The 23,430-nt window shown below is 41.4% G+C and overlaps 1 protein-coding gene across 1 annotated transcript in view; it reads right to left on the minus strand.

Moving 5' to 3' along the window:
- Nucleotides 1–22,910, minus strand: part of FBLN2 (fibulin 2) — a 104,344-nt gene extending 81,434 nt beyond the window's left edge. The window contains 5 exon segments of the mRNA XM_083602905.1: nucleotides 14,016–15,388; nucleotides 15,390–15,459; nucleotides 15,462–15,497; nucleotides 21,037–21,117; nucleotides 22,891–22,910. Of these exon segments, the coding sequence (XP_083459031.1) occupies nucleotides 14,016–15,388; nucleotides 15,390–15,459; nucleotides 15,462–15,497; nucleotides 21,037–21,070 (1,513 nt within the window). The 5' untranslated portion in view covers nucleotides 21,071–21,117; nucleotides 22,891–22,910.
- Between the last annotated feature and the right edge of the window lie 520 nt (nucleotides 22,911–23,430).

A 23,430-nucleotide genomic window follows, 5' to 3' on the forward strand; every position in this document is an offset into this window, starting at 1 on the left:
ACAGGTAGGTGTGTTTTGCTTTTGACACCAGCCAAGGTAATGCATTTGGGGCTATTCCCCCCCACACCAAATAAAAATGACCCAGTGATGCAATTTAAGTGATCAGAAAGTCTTTTCTGAAGAAATTTGTTTGTTTGTTGTTGTCTTTACCACTGGAGTGTCTGTTCGCCTAGCCAAAATATTAATATGATGAGATTTAAAGAATGCCACATGGCTTTTTGAGCCAAAAACTGACCCAAGGAAGCCTACTTCTTCTGACACTACATCCTTGTGGTTTTACTACCACATTTTACTACCCCAAGAAACATCCAACTGTAGTTTGGTGGTTGCAATATAGCCACACCTGCTTTTCCAGGCCTGAGTTCCAAGAGCCTAACTCACTGCTGCCACTGCTGCCTACCCAGGCCCCAGCCTGACCACTAATCAGCTGCCTAGTCATGTGGTCAGGAGCCACTGGAGCACATGACAACCAGGAAGGGCAGCAGCTGTAACTTCCATTTGCTCAAGGGATAAATGGTCTCCGGGATAGGGGCCCCACCCTCACTTCCTGGTGGGAGTCATCTTTCACCAATCATCCAATCCCTGGGGAGCTCTGCAGTGCTCTATACTGCTCTCCTGTCCACACACACCCTCTCTTCCCTTGTCGCTTGCCTTCATCTGGCATGCCCAGAAATAGAGACAGCTTGCCACTAGAACTGAAAATGCCACTATGCAATGCTCTGACCTGCCGATGGGCTTGCTGCTGTTTTTGTGTGCCGCTTTTATTTGAAGAGACATATTATTGCAACAAGATCAAATGAGATGAGATGGTGATGTTGCTGGGAAATTAAAGGCTGTCTGCGGTGATTTATTAGCAATTTGGGCCAATGGAGAAGTGGGAGAGGGTGGAATGTTGCTTAGCATTTTAAAGACTTGGGGATGGGGAGCAGTGGAATTAATCTTATTGAATTTCTCATCTTTCATCCCCTCTGCACTCTTAGCAAAAATAATATGTGTCATGAGAAATAAACATTTTAAAGGAAGGGGGCTAGAAAGGAGGAAAGATGGCCTAAATACAGTTTAATATTTTGAGATGTTTTAACTGGGATCTGTTCAAGTGCGTGGATAAGATTATCCATTCCTCTACCTTTAGCCCTAATTTAGACTACAGCCACTTACCTGGGAGTGAGCCCCATTGAACTCAATGGGACTTACTTCTGATTCTATGTTAATGTGATACAAAATTGTGCCCTATAGGTCTGTGACCACAGGAGCCAACTCCTAGAGGCCAAAGGTCTCCCAATAAAATATTCGGACCCCCCCAAGTTTATGAGCATTGCCATTTAAATGGTGTGCGTGCACTGCATCATGTGATCAATTATGCGGGAAGGGGCTTTTCTGTCCCCCCCCGAATATTTCATTCAACTTGGCAACCCTGTTTTTGCCCCTTACTATTTTAAGTACCTAGCAACAATCTTGGTGCGGCTTGTCTATACATGTGGATGGTGTCTATAGAGGTTTAAATCACCACTAGGGAATTTCAGACCCAGGGACTCATATGGCCCTCCAGCCCTCTCAATCTGGCCCTTGGGACTCTCAACAGACCATAATATCTCTCACACCACATCCGTCACCAACCGGGTCAAAACCCTCTGGGAGGACTTTTGCCTAGCCTAGAGTGTGTCTTAAAACTAAGATAATGCCTTTTGCCTGCCTGAATAGAGAGACTGAGATGTTTGTAGAAACCTCTAACATTCACATGGCTGGAATTTAGCCTACTGTGTAGAGGTACAGGCTACATTCATTGCTCTGTAAAACTTTGCCTCTGGCCCTTCCAGCAATGGTCTATGGTCTCAGAAGACTATCTGCAAGCAAATGGGGCCCTAGAGATGGAAAAAATATTCCCTATCACTGATTTAGATTAATGTATGGGGCCAGACACAGAGCCAACAGATATGACCCATCCCACCTCATTTTCCTAGATTGCAACATGTAAAGTTTAAACTAGGAAACCAGACCCTGTTCGAACAAGTCTGCACAATTTTATACATGACAATGGTTTATTAACATGGCACCTGCACAAAGTCCTGGCCATTGTTAGTACAAAGAGTAACAGTCGCTTTTAATGTTGAAGGAGCCTCAAACCATCACTGGCTTCCATTTCAGAAACTCTCTTATTTTTGGATCTTAAGGACTTCAAATTAGCACTCTCAAATTAGCTTGCTGCACAAATTAAAGTAATTTACCAAAAAAAAAAAAAAAAGTTCCTAAGCATTATACAACTAAATATACCACTTAAATTCATGCTTGGGGGCAGAAAGTTTCCCTCCAACCTAATTAAGTTTCAAGTTTCAATTTGAAAAAGAAAATAGGAAAAGCCTTAAAACATGGAAATTCTTTGTCATTCCTGTTTGTGGTTTATGCAGTCACAATGCAAAATACACAGCCAAGTTTGAGCTCTTGAGTCTTTGCCATTTTATATGTAACATAATTCAATAACGAAAGGCTCAAAGCATGCACTCCACAATCAACGATCAAAAAAATGCCCTACAAACAATGGTTCCTCAGGAGTTTTTGACAAAGGCAGGAAGGGGTCAACATGCTATAGAGGTTTGCTGTTTGGAATGATAACGTAATGACTTCTATCTCTCCAAAGAGCATTGGCTAAGAGCCATACGTGGCACCAGAGGGGGCGACAACTCATCTTGGAGAAAGCAGACAGTCTGGTAATAGTCAATGAAATACAAAGCCTTTCCCCCACCTGAAAGCCTTTGTAAAACCATCAGATACTTTTGGCTTGCCATTTAAGAATCCCTCAAGAGGTAAGAGATATTGTCTATGGCAAGAGCCAGCCTATTTTGTTCATTAGTGAGCACGTGTTACACAGTTCCTGGCCTGAGCTATGTGCACTCAAATCTCATTTGTTCGATGAAACACAACCATGCATTATTGGCTACACAACTAAAGATGTGGAACTGCATTTCCCAGTGTTTGGGGGAAGAAATGATAACAGTTCAGCTCCCTCCCACTGTGGGTTTAAATGCTGAAGGTGTAGTTCTGCTTTCGGTTTGGCACAATTCCACAGATTCCTAGGCACAGGATTTCAGCCTTGGTATAGATGGGGTATGGCTTTTATCTACCACATGAATAAGCACTGAATCGATTAAAAAAAAAATCATAACCATGTGCCAGTAAATATTTTACATAATGTTTTCCTGCCAGTATTATGTTTGGTTTTGCTGGAAGAGTTTTTGACAGCGGGTGGGTAATTAAATTAAACATCTCCTTTACTGAGGGATTGTCTATGTTCCATCTCTAAATTGATTGCCATCCACAAACAAAACAAAAGGCACCCAGGAAGGCATTTTCCGCATTCATAGTATATTCTTTTCCCATATAGCCTGTCCAAGTCTCATACTGAACATATTTCAGGAGTAATGGAAGACGTGTCTGTTGTGCTGTGTGGGTACTCTATACCAGCACAGGGAGTGGGATGGTCAGAGATATGCAAGGGCGGCTTTTCAACTCTTGCAGACATTTGTGGGAATCAATTTTTATTTTATTTTTCATTTTCACTCTTTCTGATACAGGGGAAATATACTGATGCAATGTGTGGATGAGCTCTATGAACCATGGAACACATTCACGCATCCCAATAAGCCTTACATACATACACTATGGCTTTCTGTGAATGGACAGCATGCTAGTTAATGCTGGTGAATCAACTCCATCCTTTTGCTCCTGGAGCCAGTAGCAACTAACCACGGACTTTGGATTACTGCAACATGCAAACCAGTGCTCGCACTTTGTTTGGTGGTGGGGAAGAGTTTTGCTTTCAAATTGCAGATTGGGATAAACAACGAGTGCTGGTTTGCACATTGAGGCTCTTCGTTTGTTGCATGCAGCTCCAGAAAGGATGGAGTAAAACAGGGGTGATTTAGCAGAGGTTTTGCATGCTGTTCAGCCATGGTAGGCCATTTCTTTACAGCTCACCATGATGTGCAAACAGTATTTTCTTCCATTGTCATGAATGCAATTCAAGTAACATTAGTTGGTTGCTTTTAAGATTATTCCAAGTACATGCAATCCTAAATTAAAGCAATGAAACCAAGCAGTTCTGCTGATCAAAACAAACAAACAAACACCCATTGTCTTGTGGGAAAACATATAGGAAATGATGGGAAAGCTGTAATAAAACTTGAGAACAATTCTTCTAAGCTGTTCTATCTTCTCAACTTTGTTCATGACTTTTTTAGGATGAAGAAAGAGGACATATGGCATGGCAATAACTACCCCTTTTTGTTACTCTTGTGACACTTACAAGGTTGGAGCAATACTAATGCACCAAGCAAGGAACTGAATAAAGCCAAAGTCAGTCTTGCCTCCCACCCTTTTGGTTGTAAACGTGCTCAAGTAATTAATTTATGCCTTCTGAGCTGAGTAGCTACTTGTACTTCACTCTGAATGTTCCCAACAAATCCTCATGGAATGTACTAATTAGCATTTTTTCCTTCTGGGAACAGCAGAAAGGCTAATGTATTGCTGGGGTGGAAAGGATGGGTCTGAATATAGGCAAAACAGAAGTATTTAAAATGTTTCCACGAGTGATACAGCACCACAGACAAGAATTTGAAGAAAGAAAGAAAGAAAGAAAGAAAGAAAGAAAGAAAGAAAGAAAGAAAGAAAGAAAGAAAGTTCTCTTAGAAGGTAGAGCAGTAGAAAACAAAATAATTAAACTGTCAGGATATACGATGGCAGCTCCATGCTCTAAGCAATGCCCTTTATAGGTAGACATATCTTCCAGGAATGTAAGACAGCAAAGCTCACCTGCCCAAACATGGCCACCAAGGCATGGAGGTGAAACTGGGCACAGCTTGGAAGAAAAGAGGGAGATGGAAATATTGGGAAGGAGTGGAAATAAGATCAGCTGGAGGAAGCAGATGGAGTGTTTTGTTTTTTCCTTTGTTTTTAAAATTGTAGCATTGATGGGGAGCCTTCTTTCTAACCCAGGACTTTGGGGACGGCAGGATCTGGAGCTAAATGTGCCCCTCATGCACACATTGGTTTCCTTTTTACTTTTCCCATAAAAGTCAATGATCTTGTATTTACTGGATGGATCTGTATGGAGAAAGGGAGAGGGCCTGCCAATTACAAGGACCATAACTATAGGAATTCATACCTACAACAAATCACACATGTTCTCTGCTTACATCTATGGCCATAGCTAAAGAACATTTTGAAAACCTAGAGGTACACCATGTCATAAGAATCTGCAAGCAAAGAATAGTTGATTTAAGCGATCTGCAAGGTTCATGTGAACCTGGCCAAATACCAAGCCAAGAACACTACCAAATGGGGGAAAATATTTTGTTGGCAAATAGGTCAAAATCAACTAGATCCTTGGTTCTAAAAAGTCAATCCATTCACCTTCCTGAAGAACAAGACATAGTTTTCCTCATCTAACATAACTTTCTGCTTCTAGCTGTACGTTCATGCCCTTTTTACACTGAGAACTAGTGACAACGTTTTGCAATAGTTAGGCTCCTAATATGAATGTTGTTGGTTTGCAAAGTTGGCCTTCAGTTGGTGATTAGTTCTGTCCTGAACTCAGTTCCTTTTTACCTAAGCCACGAAAGAACTCTCCACCTCTCTCCCACATAAAGGACTTTGTGTTGCAGAAAAGAAGGAGCTTTCTTTCTCTTGCTGTCTTTCTCACACCCTTCCTCATCTTCTCATCCCTGGGGTGAGAAACATCATTAATGAAGAGATGGATGCTCTAGCAAATGTAGCTTTCACGTGGTTCTTAAAATATGTCAGGCATCCTGCAAAGACCACATTTCCCAGGAAGGTACCACACTGTCCTACTGGCGTTTAAAAAAAAAAATCACAGCAGTGGGATAGGGACTGCAACCTTTGCCCCTTAAGCTCAGGTGGGATAGGGAGAGCAGGAGATGTATCAGGAGGAAAATGAAGAAGGGAGCTACAGGAAGCACTGAGCAGCCAGCACTGGATGCTATACCTACATTTGCAGGGTAAGACAGTCGGGGTGGGCAGGATGGTTGGAGGAAAATGCATTCAAAACTCATGCAAAAGTAAAACAATTCAGGCATGTTCCAGTGCCTACCTAACCACTTTCCCCCCTGACTGACAGGCCTGGGAGACAATACTTATTTTTAGACAGTCTTTATAAAGCCACTGTGGGGTGTCTCTTCTCAGCTCCTTAAGTCATGCCACAGGCTCTTGTCATCCTGCTTCCTTTTCTGACTTGCCTGCCTCCCACAATAAGAGAGATCAGGTGTATTTGTTTTGGAGCAGCCAAATCCATGAGATGAGGAGGTTTGTACAGGTCACCAGGAAACTTTGCTGTCACTTATAGCTAGCTATAATGTTGCCCAAATCTACTTTGCATGTGTATTTAAGAGTCTAAATGTATATTTTATGGAAAACAACCTTTGGTACTTTTTTGTCATCTAAGGGTTTTGGTGGGGCAGGGATGGTATCTCAATGTTATCTTTGGCCAATGTGTGAGTGTGACATAAAACATGGGTTTTATGTTGAGAACTTGCATTTCCTTTCATCGCTGGTACCTGACCTAAGGGAAGAGTTGTAGCTCAAGGACAGAGCATCCACTTTGCAATCAGATGGTCCCTAGTACAATCCCAGCCCGAAACCCTGGAGAACTATTGTCAGTCATACTGTATTGATAATTCTGCACTAGATGGACCACTGATATGACTCAGTAACAGGCAACTTCCAATGCTCCTTTTTCCAAGGGCAAAGGGGCCATCCTTTGGCTAGGATGTGGCAGGTGGTCACCAGGTTCTTTCACCTGTCCTTGCTACAAGCATTGGCACTGATTCCACTGGGTGTCATCCATCAATGGCAGCTTCACCACTGACTTCTCTGGAATGCAGATCATCCCCATTATCTTCAGAACTTCTTGCTTTGATTTGTCTCTATTGTCTCAGATCAGCCCACCTGAACAAACAAAGGGCAATTTGCATTCACTGGTTTCCGTGATTAGTTTCCTGCATTGCTTGAAAGTTTGCATTGTGTTTGCCTTTTCTGAGTGTTACTTCCATCATTATCTCTTAACTTATTCCGTGCCCATCAGTGTTATTCTTTCCAGAGAGATAATACAGTGTGCTTTTACCATACTAAAATACCAAATTAAAAGAAAAATGGAAATTGAGGAAACCAAAAGAGGGAGGGGAAACCCAAGCTACATTATGTTATGGTGTGACACTCTACAGGTTAAAAGCTCACATGATTCAGAAGATGAAAACTGAATACCAAGCGGAGACATGAAAAAAAACAAAAACTTAAGTAGTAAAGCCAGATGTTTAACCAAAGGCATGAAGGAATCAACCACATCTGAATTATTATTATCATTATTTGCCAGGAAACTTAATAATAAGAACAGAAAGATCAGCATTGCTTCCCACTTTAGGAGAAATATAATCATCTCTTTGAACCTTTGCAAAGTTTCTGCTGTGAAAAGAGTCTCCTCATGCATGCATGCATACTTTTACAACTTATCTTTATATATTTATGTAGATTAGCTCTTCTGTAAACTTTCAATACATGCATGGATTTATCAAGCTCTATAAACAAGAATAAAATTACAGAGACAGATAAGTGTGTGCAGAGACCAGTCATGCAACATTTAAAACTCTACCAAGGGCAATCCTAGCCATGTCTACTCAAAAGCAAGTCGTACTCCATTAAATAACCCTTAAAAGTGGTATACTGTATATGCATAAGCAACACAACCTGATGTATACATGATAAATCATACTGGGTTGCACAGAACTGCAGCTAGGGCAAATGGCAGACCCTGATGTCCTCTCATAGAATCAAAAGCAGGAAGGGACCAGCAGGGTCATCTAGTCCAACCCCCACAACACAAGAGTCTTTTGCCCAATGTGGGGCTCAAATCTGTGACCCTCTTAAGAATCTCAGGCTCTACTCAGGAACTATTCCATACTGATACAGATTATACTCATGATATTCATAAGATTTAACAGAAGTTCAGTTATTAGGTGATTTGAATTTATATTTACATTTATATATCCTACCTTTCCTCCAAGGTGGCAGGCGTCCTTCTCTCTCACCTGCCCACTCCAACCTCCATTTTATTTTCACAACAACCCTGTGAGATAGTTTAGGCTGAGAGACAGTGGGTGGATCCAGACATGTCAACGAAGCGATTCAGTTAAACGCGTTGTAAACTCATACAGGGAAATCCGGTAGAGAAAGATGGGACTCCACAGTGCTATCTGGTGTCACAGTGTTGTATCGCATATACAACACATATAAAATGCTTTTTCTTTACCAATCTAGTGATTGGCCCTAGGTCACCCAGTGAACTTCTTGTCTGAGTGGGGATATGCCCCCTGATTTCTCAGAACCTTCTCTGACACTAATGACCACACCACACTGTGCTCTGTGGTTGCTAATACATTTCCATCGCAAACCTCTGAGCTGGAAAATGTATTCACCCATTAAACGTCTGTGAACCTGAGAAATTTCAAAGCCCCCTGCATGGTTGTATTGTCATCAGAATTATTAAACAGACTACCTTCTTCGCTGACTTTAGAAACCATTAATTTAGAAGTGGCTAATTAATTTCACCTTGCTTAAACCAACAGAGAGAAAGAGAGAGCTTAACAACTGCCCTCTTTAAAACAATTATCTCATTGCTTTTTGTCAGTGAGTAACTGTGGGTTTCTGGAAGGCACTGGAAGGCAATACCAGCATCTGCACTAACTTTCGCATTAGATGTGGTCTTAACAATCCCATTTCCCCCCCATTCCCAGCTTGTCAATTTTCTTTCAAACTCTCCGCTCATACTAGCTCAAGGAGTTACCAAGGCAAAAACCCTCAACATGTGTGTTTAATCATGAAACACATATGGATGCACTCATATGAGTCACTACTACCCCCAATTAAAGCGACAATCATTACCAGGCAGTAATTTGGTCCCACTCCCAACAATGACAGAAGACATTCCTAATTATGAGATGCTTTTTTAGATCCTTTGCAGTCTGCTTGTTTTAAAAGTGTGTAAATATCACCTATTTTCAAAATGGAAAACAAATGCCTTGATTCCTGTCATTTGTGCAGCTCTGATCATCGGTCTTTTGCAGCTGCTGCACTCGTTTCATGTCTATCTGAATAAGAAGGGTTACATACAAAGTCTAGCCATAGCTATCCATGCTCTGCTAGTGGCCCATTTAGACTACGGTATGGGGCTGCCTTTGAAGATTGCCCAGAATTTTCAAGATTGCTGCTGTTGATACAATTTTAACTGGAATGGGATGGTGAGAGCATATCTCACCAGTTTTGCTGGCTGCTGGTTCGCTACTAAGCATGGTTCAAAGTGCTGATGTTCAAATATAAAGTCTTCTCTGGCTAAGGGCCAAACCTGGATCCTGTATTCCATGGTTTTGAAGAAGTGTTGCCATATTTCAAAAAGTTGAGATTTTAAAAAAACAACCAAAAACCCCCACTGAATTCTGAAAATTCCGCCTCTACGCTATTTTCAATGGGCGAATCCTGATATGTCTGGGAAATTCTGGATGTATGGCAGCCCTACACTTGTCTCCACACAGTACACTGTAGGTCAGCCAAACGTATAGGAATATAGAAATCTGCCTTATATCTAGGCCTCAGGTGGCACAATTGGTTTGTGCATCTGGCTGGTAGCCAGAAGGCTGGTGGTTCAAGCCCACCCAGGGAAGGCTGTGAGTAGGATTCCTTCATTCCAGGGGATTGGACTAGATGACCCTCAGTGTCCCTTCAAACTCTACAGTTCTATGATTCTAAGGCAGACCACCAGTCCATCTAGCTCAATATTATCTATTCCAATCCGAAATTCCAAGGATTTCAGACAGGGGACATTCCTAGCCCCAGGATTTGAACCTGGAGCCTTCTGTATGCAAGGCTGATGTTCTACCACCAAGCTTTTGTCCTCCTACCTTCGTCTACAAAACTTTAAAATGGGGTGATGGTCCTCCACTGTTGTGTTTTCAAGATTCTATTTAGCTATCATGGCTGGCAAGACCCATGTAAGTAGAATACAGATGAAGGATAGCTTTATGACTAAGTGAGTGTATAGAACTGACAGAAAGCATGATAGCTTGATAGGTTAGGTAGGACTTACAGAACTCCCACTTTCTGAGGCACTGGCAACCTCTGCCTTCCTCTTAAAAAAACATATGGTTCAAGTCTATGGTTTAGAAAATTTGCTGGTGCTGTCACAAAACCTATCCAGTCTGTGTCAGCAAAAGTAATATCCACAAAACAACACCAGATACTTTTCAAATGATGCCAAAATTAGTCATCGCGGCTACCTTGGAGCCATGATTGTAATATAATGGAGGAAACTGAAAGAGTTGAATGACTTAGTTCTAGCGCTCAGAGCTATTTCAAGATCCTGTAAATGTGAGAGTGGTAATGGAAGTTTTCAGTGTCAGAAAGTGCATCCATTTCTTCCTAATGTACCAATTTATATTTCTCGGTGAACTTTAGATTCACTGAGATTTGCTAACACTTTATACCCAGCTACCGGTACATTTGCTGTTTTCCTTTCATGCTATCCAGAAAAATAACCATGTGCTTACCTTGGTTAATGCAGTCACTCCAGAACTGCACTACTATGTGTAAGTGGAAAAGCCATGTGTGTATCTTACACCCACCATGAACGTCTATGAGACCCTCTATGAGATACCCATCAGCCAGAGGCCTAGTTCACATAAATCCCCCCACTTTTTTGAGGGTCAAGAATAACATGAACAAGGCCCCTTGCGCGCTTTGGTATAGGTGACTGTAGGCAGGCTGCTTCACTTGGGGGGCTCTGTGGCAGCAGGGAGGGCTTTACACTGTTCATCACATGGCAGTGTTGCTTAAGATTGAGTATATACATACTGTGCGTATGAAAGAAACACCTTTTTAACATGCTGATGATGAAACAGTGCTGTAGCAGAAGTTTTCATGGTAAAGACTAAACAAAATTACCCCCAAAATTAAGTCAGATGCTGACATGCAGTTCTATACACAGCTGCCCTGTGTGGTGAGCCAGAAGGGTTACAGACCAGAGAGTGTTTCCCTGGGAGAGGAGTAGCCAATTTGGTGCCCTCCAGTTGTCCATGGAGTACAGCTCCCATCATCCTTGACCATGTTGGCTGGGGTTGAACATCTGAAGGGCACCAGGTTGGCTACACCTAGCCAAGGAAGAAAGCATCTCAAGGTGCTGGAGTAACAGGCTTGCCACTGATTTCTTTGCCAGGAAGAGGCTATAAAGCAGGGGTCAGCAAACTTTTTCAGCAGGGGGCTGGTCCACTGTCCCTCAGACCTTGCGGGGGGCCGGACTATATTTTTTTGGGGAAATGAACAAATTCCTATGCCCCACAAATAACCCAGAGATGCATTTTAAATAAAAGGACACATTCTACTCACGTAAAAACATGCTGATTCCCAGACCGTCCGCGGGCCAAATTTAGAAGGCAATTGGGCCGGATCCGGCCCCCGGGCCTTCGTTTGCCTACCCATGCTATAGAGACTTCCTGTGTAGGCTGGGGCTTTGTGTAGACAACAGTAGTCTATATTATGCCTGTCTAGTTCTGACTCTCAACTTGTTCTACTGCTCTGAATTCTCAGCTCTGATCTTCTGCTTGACTCTTGGTTCCTGACCTCTACTCAGTGGCCAACTATGCCTCAGCCCTGATGATTTCCTTCTCCATGTCTCCTCCTGCTCCTCCCCTCCCCTGGAAACATCAAAGTAATGTCTGACATGATGTCATCATGCTATAGTCCATCCCCTCATGCTACATTGGATGCTGCTTGCAGGGGTAGGGACACTCACAGTGTTGTGACATGCCATCATGTCTTTTATAATAGCACAGGTTCTTGAGGGGAATGAGAAGTACAGGACAAACAAGGCTGCTGGTTTGGTGGCAATAACATGTTCCAAACTATATCTAGTTCCAACCTTAGTTGGATACAAACCTGAATCTTTACTTTCCTTTACTTGCGTGTGTTGATTTCCAGTAAGTCATTAAGTGGAAACTTCCCAACTTTAACACCAGCCAGAAATACAGCCCATTTACTGTACAAATGAATGCATTTTATCTTTTTGGCACTAGGCTATTTGACCTAGTTCAGGATATTATTTTACCACAGTTTGGAATAAGGTCTCCGTCTGATTAGGGTGGCAATTGTGACTGATTAAGTCAGCATTGGCAACAAAACAAATGAGAAACACAAGCATGGGGACTCTCAGATTGGCAGGAAAGGGAGAGGCAGACGTCCCAATCTTTAGATCATGGATATGGTTTATTTTGGACAAGAGCCATTGTGATCTGATCTCAGTTCTCATCTTATCAGAGTGGGAACAGGAAGGGATCACTTTATGGCTTATTGTTACTGTGAAGAAATGCAACGCAAAGTCAAGCCTCCAAAATAATCAGGGCTTCCTGGACGTTTTTCAGATATTAAATGTGGGTACAAATAAACATGGTAGTGTGCTTATTAAGAAATATGTTAATGCCATGATAAAGGTGACATAAAGTCTGACAGAAAATAAACCTGAACTGTGTCACATATTGGTCACTATTCACATCAGTGGCCTTAGCTTTCACTACTCTAAGGAAAATTAGATTACCGTGGATTACCACTGATAAATTATTTTTGCAGTTCCACAAAGTATTCTAGAGCACAGACTTATGTATATGCACTTTACTTTATTCAAATACACTGGGTGGAGGTTACCTACAGCCATATCAGTAACAGATTGTCATCAGTGCACAGTCATGTAGTAATAAGGCAACCTTTACCTCTTTTCTACTTTGCCACACTTCATATCGCTAACAAAAGGAAATACCCACCAGCTCATGGCTAGATGCTACAGATAACAGGGAGTTTTGTGTGTACTATGGTAAGCCACTACGGCAAATGGTCATTTTGATTGACACACTGTAGAGGCTAATCACAAAACATTGTAACCGTTTAGAATTGTAACCATTTAGCAAACATTAATTAACAAACAGCTCATGAACAGATCTGCATATCTGTCAGATAGATACTCCCTCTACACAGTTCATTAGACAATTGTGTTATATATTGAGAGGATATCCCATAATGCATAGAAATGTCACAACAGATAGCATGTTCCAAATTCAACAGTATGTGGAGATTGACTTAACTTTCTATAAGCATTGTGCTTGTCACTAGGTTTACTAGCAACATTATTTTAAAAAGGCCATCATTTAGCATTTTGACCAGATACTTATAACCAGGTGAATAGTTTCTCAGACTGAACATTTCTAATGAAGATGCATGACTATAGATAGCACTGGCCAGATTCCATACAACAGTATGGATAACCTATGGCCCTACAGATGTTGGTGGCTCCAACTCCCATCTGGGACTGATGGGAGCATAAGCAGTGGTCAAGGGTAGATGGGACTTGTAGTCAAACCTCCAACCTCTGGAGGGCCACATATTAGCCACCTCTATGGCAAGACATAAGGCATGGTTTACTGTATATCATGCCCAGGGACCAAATGTGCCCCACCATGCCTCACTATCCAGCCATTAGGACTCTGCCCAGGCCATAACCCCACTCATAGGCCATACTCTGCACCCTCCTCTGGTGGTTTTACTAGGATGATGTGTGAACTGGGCCACTGTGAACAATCTATGAAGGAAAGTAGAGTGGATAGGAATACAATAATGAAAGTTCTACAAAAACGAACAATTATTCATGGTTGTTTTTTAAAATATATATATATAATGCAGACGTTAAACTTCTCACTTTGAGAAATAGTTCTAATAAAACAATAGGCCACAATGGAACAAAGACTTGACCATTGATTGAGGCCACTCACTGAGAATGAGTCGATAGTTTTGAAGATTAGAGCTATGTTTGACATCATACAAGGCAGGCAAAACCAATATTCTGCTCTAATTCTTTTGAAACATTTAATGTTATGAATACAAAATCTGATTTATCGGTTTTGAATACAAAATCTTACCTTCTGATAACTTGGGGGAAGTCTGAACAGAGTTGGGATCTATGTCCTCTTCAGATGTGTAATGATAAAGAGTCTGAGGCTGTTTTAAAGATATCCTATTGTTGTTTTCTTCCAGTGCAATGGGAGATGGTTGCGTTGGATTGAACTTGACCTTGGGGAATTTAATTTCCTCATTTTTCTCCTGCAAAGAGTTTAGCCCATGCGATTGAGTCATATTGGACTCTTGTAGAACCAACAACCTGTTTTCTTTCTGCTTGTTGTCTTTCTTCATGTTTAGCTTGATTTTGAAGCGAGCATTTTCTTCTTGCTCATTCCTCTCCCTGTTGGCTGGCTTTCTCCTCTCCACATCTGCCATATTTCTGGGCCTCTCAGTTGTAACCGCAGCTTGTTCCTTCCTAACGCTGTTAGCAATGGTTGTTCGATGATGCCTTTGCCGTGCTTTGGGGGTTGATACCGTGCTTGTTGTAGAAATCCTTTCCTCACTCTTTTCAGTGGCGCGACTAGTTTCAGGGTAGTGCAGAACACGAGCAACTGTGGTCGTGGGTGGCAGAGCTTCTGTCGTTGAAGCAGGATGAGTTAATGACGGAGGAGTAACACTGCTGCTTGCAAGGTAATCATAATCCTCACTTTGCTCTTGGCCCATGCTCTCTTGCTCTGTATGAGCCGAATAACTGTAGAACTTCTTAGGTGGCTCTACCTGAGTGGTGTCTCCTTCTGGTGCCTCCTGGTCGTAGCTGTAGGAATCATCATAGTGCCGTTCTGGTTCGGTGTCCCCAGTATCAGATGGGCTATGAGGGTTTAATGTGGATTCATTACAGTCTGGGAGCAGGTAGCACATGAGATCCCCTCCAGAATTGGGGCAATGGCAAACCTTGCACGGAGGCATGTGGAACGTGTGTCCTGCCGCGTATTTCTGCTCTTCATGGAGGCAGCCGATTCTCCCGCACTGAGGGCACCCGTCTGCGGGCAGCACGGCATCGATGCAGTTGGGCGGAAGGTCTGGACAGAGCATAAACTGGCAGCTGATTTTGCCGCCCCCTTTGGGACAGGAGCATTCTGTGCTTCCAAAGTCGACATAGTAGGACTGCCCTTCGGGGACCTTGCCGTTGATAAAACCGACATTCACACAGTCATAGTACTGATAGCCTTCACAGGTGCAGCCATGCTGGAGACAAGAGGCACAGCACTCGTCCGGCTCAAGCACTTCCTCAATGCAATTTTCCAGCTGCTTACACTCCACACCTGTGCAATCCTTCTGAGCTTTGGAGATGCCAATCCAAATAAGCAGCAAGAGGGCTGTGTTCAGCGAGCAGAAATGTAGCACTCGGTGCCTATCCATAATCTTCCAAAACAAGCGCGGCAAAAATCCAGCCTTTTATTGGGTGCGTTCTTTCTCTCTCGTGCGTTTCCCCCCTTTGGAATTTCTGCTCACTCAGCTCCTGGTCAGAAATATTTCCCTGGATTCTGTTTTGCAACTAGAGCCTAGGTTTATGAAAGAGAACTTTGTTAAAGGCTATACTCTGCACATATCCTGTTAGACATTAGAGATAGTTTTAAAATGGGATAAAATTCCAACATCTGGAAAGCTACATATAAAATTAATCATAATATCGTCCAAGCACTATAGACACCCAACTCCAAGATGCATGTTTTTCATTTCTCTGTCTTTTGCTCACTACCCCTTAAAAAAAAAGAAACAAGAAAGTGGCCTTTTTATCTATTCATAAAATATACACATAGTAAAATAAAAAGCAATATTTTGAAAACATTTGGTATTTATTTATTTATTTATTTATTTATTTATTTATTTATTTTAGAAGCCTTGGTTTTTAAAAGAATAATAGTTGGCAGACAAATACATAGTTCTTTCTTCTTCAGATTTAACTTTCCTATATTTGATCATGGAATGTATTTATGGTGTCTGTAATTTTGCTTTTGATACTGTATTTTACTTTGTGGAAACTGCCTTGTGTGTGAAGGCTTTTGCCCCGGAAGGCTGCCCGTGTGTGTGTGTATCAATTTGAAGCAGTTTCTCAAGTTGATACACACACACATTAAATTTCAAATTAAACTTCAGATGGGGCATTAAACTTCAAATGGGGGAGGGGTGAACATACTATATTTTGATCACTTTGGAATCTGAATTTGACAGTCAAAATGGTCTCAGTTTGGCAATTCTGGCATGAGTCCCTGATCCAAACTAACTTGATGGCAGCAACTCCTCACAACTGGACCTTCACTAGGCCCTAAATGTTGCAACTGACATGAACTAGAAGGCCCTAGGGACACCAGGAGGCACAGAAAATGTAGAGAATCTGACCAGCCATTTCCCCCTGATTTCTTGGGGCCCTAACCTCAACTGTGTACACCCCTCACCAACATAGTCCTTGTCACCAATATGGTTATGATGGAAGAAAATATAGGAGGAGTCCCTCAGGGCCATCATTCTTATATTAATTGACAACAAAGCCCTTAACAACTTGGGTTCCAGGATACCTTAAGGACCACTTGATTCCTTGGTTCCCTGTTAGTAGCCACCCCACCCCCATGGCACAGACATGCAACTCATATCCACCAGGAACCATGCACTCAATATTATAGGTCCAGTGCTGAGGAACTTCTTCCTGGCTGAGTTAAGATAGACCACCTCTTAGTTGAACTTCTTGCACTTGGTGGAGACCTTTGTATTTCAAAAGGCACCTCAGGTAAGTTTTTATGGTTTATTTTAACTGATTTTATCTATATTGCATCTTTTGCAAACTTACTGTACACTGCTTATAGAGTATGGAATTAAGCTGCATATTAACTGTTGAAATGAAATCAATAATAATTCTCCCAGTGGCATCACTGAGAGCACAGTGAACTCCAGTCTTAGAAAGGGATGATCACAGTGTGTGAGGTAGGGTGCCACTGCTGCACTGGAGCTCAACAGGAAAGATATTAAGTAGAGAAATGCAGTAGCAAAGATGTAAAAGCATCTGCCACAACCCAGGAGGACGATACAGGAATGGTACCCCACTTCCCATACCACAACTGTAATGGGCTCACCCCAAAAATGATGTTTTCCACCGTGAAAACTAATCATTTTTCTTGAGTCTATTCAGAATCTTACTGGGAGAGGTTTAGCAACCATACTTTGTGTTTATAAATATATTTGATATGAGTTCCTGCACTAATAGGAAAGGAAAGTAACTACAGCCCTAGAAATGAAACAACAGTATCACAATGTGTTCCCAGAGCAGCTCAAAACAAGGAGAAACAAGGAGACGAGGGTTGTCCGTGCAGACTATGAATTCCAAACAAGAGCTCCTGGAGCTCACAACATCCGCAACTCAACTGCAAGAAAAGCCAGCCTCCTTTAGGCGTTACAGTCTCACCATAGACAGCAGAAGCAGGAGTTAACTGCACAACTGCTTCCTCCAATTTGCCATAAATTTTGAATTACTTCTTCAAGCAGTTTGCATGAGTCATATTTTTTTTACCTTAAAAATACTGAATTCACCACAGCAGTATTCATCATTTGATGAAATGAGTCCAGGTTGCATTAATCATTTCAAACCCTGCTCCATCTTATTGCCAGAAAGAGCTGTTGTCTTTTTCAGCAACTTGACCAGCAATACAACATTATGAAATAATGTTTCGGGCACACAATGCATTTAATAGAATCATAGAATTGTAGAGTTGGAAGGGTCATCTAGCCCAACTGCAGGAATCTCAACAAAAGCATCCACGGCCGTTGGCCATCCCGCCTCTGCTTTTAAACCTCCAAGAGGTGTTATGTGTTGCAAGTCTTGAGACCTGGGTGGCCTCTTCTGGACGGGGTTGTACACCCAATGGAAGGGCAAGTCTGTAGCTTGTAGGGTGCTCACGGGGTGTTTGGACATGGAGGTGAGTCAGGGTGGGAAGATTAGGAGTTGCCTGTATGCTGCTTCTCACACATAATTCTTCTCTCTGCTATACACACCCCTCTATCTTATTTAAACCATCCTGCTTCTCCCTACAGATTCCATGCAGCCTCTCCATCCTGGCCTGTGCCCTTCCCCAGTCCTATCACACCACAGACCCCAAAAGCCACCCATCCCTGCATCCTGTTTCCCAAAGTGCCTAGCCAGATGCCTCTGGGGAATCCCAGAAGACACACAGGCAACAAGACATAGAACGTAAGAGCCATGCTGGTCTACAGGGCTGATTCCCTTCCCCCTGCTTCTCTTTCTTTTAATATGTGTTTCTAATCTGTTTTTTATTTTTAATTAGCTGCAGATTTTTTGTATATATGCATTCTTTGGTTTTATTGTTACATTGTTTTCTTGTTAATTATATGTGGATTTTCTTGGTGTCAACCTCATCGTTTTACAGAAAGGGTGGAGTAGGAATCTCATAAGGAGATCTGGAACTTATTCTAAGGGTTTGACTCAAATAAAATGAAGAAGAAAATAAAAATGGAAATGCCAAAACCTTGTAACAATACGTTGTAATTTTGCTATGAGCCATGTTTTCCACTGTTGTATAGAAAGGCGACAGCTGAAACTATGGCAGACTATGGCAGACCAACACGGCTACCTATCTGTAGCTGAAACTATGTTTGGAATTAAAACACAAAGTGTTTGAGAAAGAAAGTAGGCACACTGACCACTTGGGCTGCCTCAACATGTTCATCCAACATCAGTGCAACGTCTGATGCTCCCCTTTCACTATCAGTTTTTGCTTCTGTTTACCTGAACGTGCAAGATATCTTGGAGAAGGTCATTACTCCACTGCAACATTGGAGCTAGAACTGAACAGACTTACAAATTCTTGCAGTATTTCCTGCTTTTCTCATTTTCAACAATCCATAATAGGAGTAAGTAATTCTGAATCTGATTTGTACAGACTCTTTGGTGCAAGTGCCCATATTCTAATGGCCATCTTATGATACTGGTGAACAAAAACTGTTCCATGAAGCCTAAGGGCAAGAGGATTCCCCTCTTCATAAACATTTCCTGAGTTGTCTGAATATACGGTGATTATATGAAACATGTCTTTAGGATTTAAATTATGTCAGTTTATGCCATTTTTTGCCCTCAAACAATTTTTGCTATTCCTGCTTAGAATCTTCTGCTGTCTTTGGTTTCAGGAGTCTAATTCTGATCCATCACAAGCAAGCAGTTTATCCTATACATTATACAGAATAATTACTGCATAATTATTGCAGTTGCCAGTTGTTCGTTCATGTTCTGAGAAGCACTTCAGTTACCTCTGACAGTGTGGTTTGGTAAAAACGCCAAGAAAATTCTCACACTATATTTTTGATGAGCTCACACATTTCCGGATTGTGAGGGTGTGAAAGGAAGCACTTATCTAATGGTTAGCACAGACTTTCTGAAGTTGTAGGTTTTATATATTTTGAACATGATTCCCCTATTACTTCTTTTTGTTCAAAACATATTTTCATACTGATCTGGCCCACCTCAATTACCTTTGTGCTTTGAAATTTTGAGATTGTTTTTTGTACCAAAGTCAAATGAAACTAGCAAGTTTTGGCAATTCTATGGCGGTAAAAACAGAGAATATAATACTTGTGCTATACACTATATATTTTTCAAATAATTATATGTTGTAGAACACTTTCTAGTCTATGTATTTATTGACCTGGGTTCACACTTAACACTGAGATATCGTTCCTTTAGCAAAGGTGTGATTTGTTTGAATATCTGAACCCTGTCTGACAGACAAACCACAGTTTGTTTCCAGCAATAAACCATGATATGAAGCCATAGTTTCCTGTTGGCTCATGAATCATGGCTTATTTTAACTATGGTTCAGCATTACATCCCAACCCAGGAACCTTGTTAACCATGGTCTGTATGGGTACCCAACTGCACATACTTGAAAATCTACAGAGGCATGAGGCAAGAACAGCTGGAAAACAAAGTAACTTTGAAGAAACAAACTATGGCTTGTTTGATCATCTGTGAGACAGTTCTGAGGTTTATTCAATAAACCATGTGTTAAACAAAACGTGGCTTAGAATTATATGTGAACTCACTCATTATCTTGTCAACCTAACTTTGTGACAATGCTAACAGTGAACAGAGACCTCTATTTCCATGCCCACTTAAAAACTGTATAGCCCATCACAAGAAAACAGAACATTCATAGTGATAAGGAATTCTGAAAAACAAAAGCAACCACCAGCTGTGGGGAAAACATTCTTTTGAAGCAAAGAACATTGATTGGTGAGCAAAACAGAAAAGTATAGCAATATAAAAGGAGGAGGGAAAGGAAGGTTGAAAAACAATGGAAGAAATTGGCATATGGGCTTGCTGTCCTAGACAGTAGAAACAAAACTGCTTTCATGGCAGTAATAATTTTTAAAGCACACACAATAGGGGCTGATTCTGCATCTTTTGTTTATGTGTCTGTTGTGATTATGTGGCTTACAAATATGTTCACTTTAATTTTATAATTGGGGTTTATACGAGAATAGTAAGTAAATAGGTGTTTGCTTGTCTGGATGCACATGCAAATTAATGTGAAAGAGTTTTAAGGAAGTATGCTGATAATCCTGTTAGGTTTACAGTTTTCCAGAAATAGACACACACACACACACACACGTTTGATATCATACACAAGCAACCCCCCCTCCCAGTGTTTCCATGTGCTCTGGCACTCATCATGGTATTCCATGCACCAGAAGCAGTTTAATCATGCTGGCAACATGACCCAGAAAAGCTGTCTGTGGACAAACGCCAGCCCCCTCAGCCTGAAAGCAGAGATGAGTGCCGCACCCCATAGTCAAATTCGACTGGACTTAGTTGTTCAGAGGTCCCTTTGCCTTTTACCTTTTTACCTGCATATATAGAAAAGATAAATATCATGGACAACTTGAATATGCAGGGGAGTATGAATGTGCTTAGTTCCAGTATTTCAGGCTTATGTGGCAAACTCAGAGTAGAAAAATGGAGCCATTTAGTAATTTTGACCTTAAAATACAATATTCATCTAATTTCATTATCCTCGTTATTTCTCCTTCAGGACTTACACGCCTGCTTGCTATCTGTGAACTTGCCTGCCATGCCTTCAGTTCAGAGTGCGGCCTACATTCTTTTTCTGCTGGGAACTTCTGAAGAGAATGGAAAACGTAAATGTAAAATAAATAGCATTCTTCTGCCACTAGAAATATTATCTTTAGAGCTGGCTTTTAAATAAATCTTTTCCCCCCTTTCTTTTAGTGCTTAACTTGGTAATATATTATTTGAATGTTACTCCAGCATCTATGAATAGCCAGTTGTTATACCAGGGTTGGTTGGGGGAATGTGTCACTGGAAAGATCATACACCTGGGCTATTCTCATGAGACCCTTCCTTTTCCTCTCCCTTGCACTATTCTAATTAAACACATATTTTCAGCCACAGAAAAATCAAGTTTGTGTTTTGACTGGGCCTCTTGCACTCATGTGGACATGCTGTTATCCTTAGCACTGTTCTGTTAGGATTTTACCTGGTGGGTTCTTACTGAAATGAATAAAACTGCATGGAAGATAGATATAGCTATATAGATATTGATATAGAGGCTATAGATATTCACTGCTAAATTTTGAAAAGCCGCAAATTAGTCAATGGATTGTGAAGGTGAGAGATGTAGAAACAGAAGGGCTGAGTTGTAGTCCTGCCAATCTGCATATAAATTTCCTTGTGCAGTGTGCAGGATACCCTACAACTGCAGATAGTAAGACCTGGATTTCCAGTCTAAATCCAATATTTCATAGCATTCTCTCACTGGAAACAGACAAAATCTTGGATGTACAAATCTGGATTAAGAACAACTGTCAAACAGGCCCATTGAAACCTGCCATTTTCAAAGGAACTTGCTCAGAATTTGACTTTTGAAGTAAAATATTGGGATCCTTTCTATTTCGATGTCAGCATTTCAAGTTGGTTCTAAAATGACCCGCAGATCATGCCGGGGGGAGGCGGGAGAGACAGGTTATAGGGGTGGTGTTGAGGGACGGTTCTGGAATACGTTTTAGCTCACATAGCACAAAGCCATGGTTTAGCATTATGAAGATAAGGCTAGGCTAGCCTGAGGTTCCATGAATTTCCCTTTCTGCCTCTGGTACAGCCACAAAAAGGAGTATAGGAATTTCTGCATTGCATCAGAACCCTGAACAGTAGCTAATCAAGTTAACCATAGTTTGGCTTTCTATTAAGTTTTTGCCTAGCACCTTTGCCAATTCAAGGAGAACCTAGAGTCCTGTTTATAGAGGAACTTCCACCTATCAAGGAACAGCCAGTTCTTGAGTTGTTGGAGATGGGGACCCAACCATCATTAATCCTCTTTTTCGAAGCAAGCTTTGCTTAAACCTGATTCCTGTATATTCCCTTAAGGACATTTTTGGATTCCACATTCCACATGGCGACCAAGTGCAAACTCAATGGCTTCAACACCAGCAGCCCTTCCATTGCTGTTTACCATCAGCCTGATCAAAAAACAAAAACCTCTGGAACTAATGCTAATCCTTTACATTATTAGCTGCAAATGATGAGGATATTAGTGATCAGTCAATGAGCCACGGGAAATCTCAGTTTCGATCCCAGTTATCCTGGCTCCCCAAGCTGCCCAGGCTGAATGCAAGGGATATATGTCAAAGCTGTAGGACCCCTCCCCCATGACTATCTGATCTCTTTAAACCACACTTTTTTTGTTACCAAGATTCCCCCTGGCCAGGACATGGTAAATTTAGATGGGGACGAATAAACACAAGCCTTCATCATTATGTACTGAGGCCATGATGGATTACGAACTAATTAAAGTTCCTTCAATATCCCGATTGTATATATTAGCATATCATATGCTGAAACAAATCAGCATACAGCCTGGGAACTTATTTACTTACTTAGAGTCTCCAAGTTCATTATTCATCTTTGTAGCTGAAACAAAAAACAAATTATGTAGTTCAGCATATTCCTGGTGCCCATAATTACATAAAAATACATCACATGCAACATTTAAAAGGGTGGAACAGAAAATTCTACAATATGCATAGGAAGATGCAGCAAGCATAGAGATCTCCATGCCCAAAACTGGCGCACAAAAATTTTACATGCTGAACCAAGTAAAAAATAGTGAAACAATGTTAACATGCAAGAAAACCTGTAGTCAAAGGTCATCATAGGGGTCAAATCGATTATAGTACTTTGTAAAAAGGAGACAGATTTGCAACCAATCAAAAATGGGGGAGGTGGCGCCTGAGTTGCAGCCTGTAGGAATGCATTTGGGAAAGAATTTGGTTTAATTGAACTGGTCCATATACTAGGACATGGCAAACTAAGGTCTAAGGTCTGTGGGCCGGATGCGGCCCAATCGCCTTCTCAATCCGGCCCACAGACGGTCTGGGAATCATTGTGTTTTTACATGAGTAAAATGTGTCCTTTTA

This window comes from Podarcis filfolensis (assembly GCF_964270895.1).
Source record: "Podarcis filfolensis genome assembly, chromosome: 2".
Taxonomy (NCBI): domain Eukaryota; kingdom Metazoa; phylum Chordata; class Lepidosauria; order Squamata; family Lacertidae; genus Podarcis; species Podarcis filfolensis.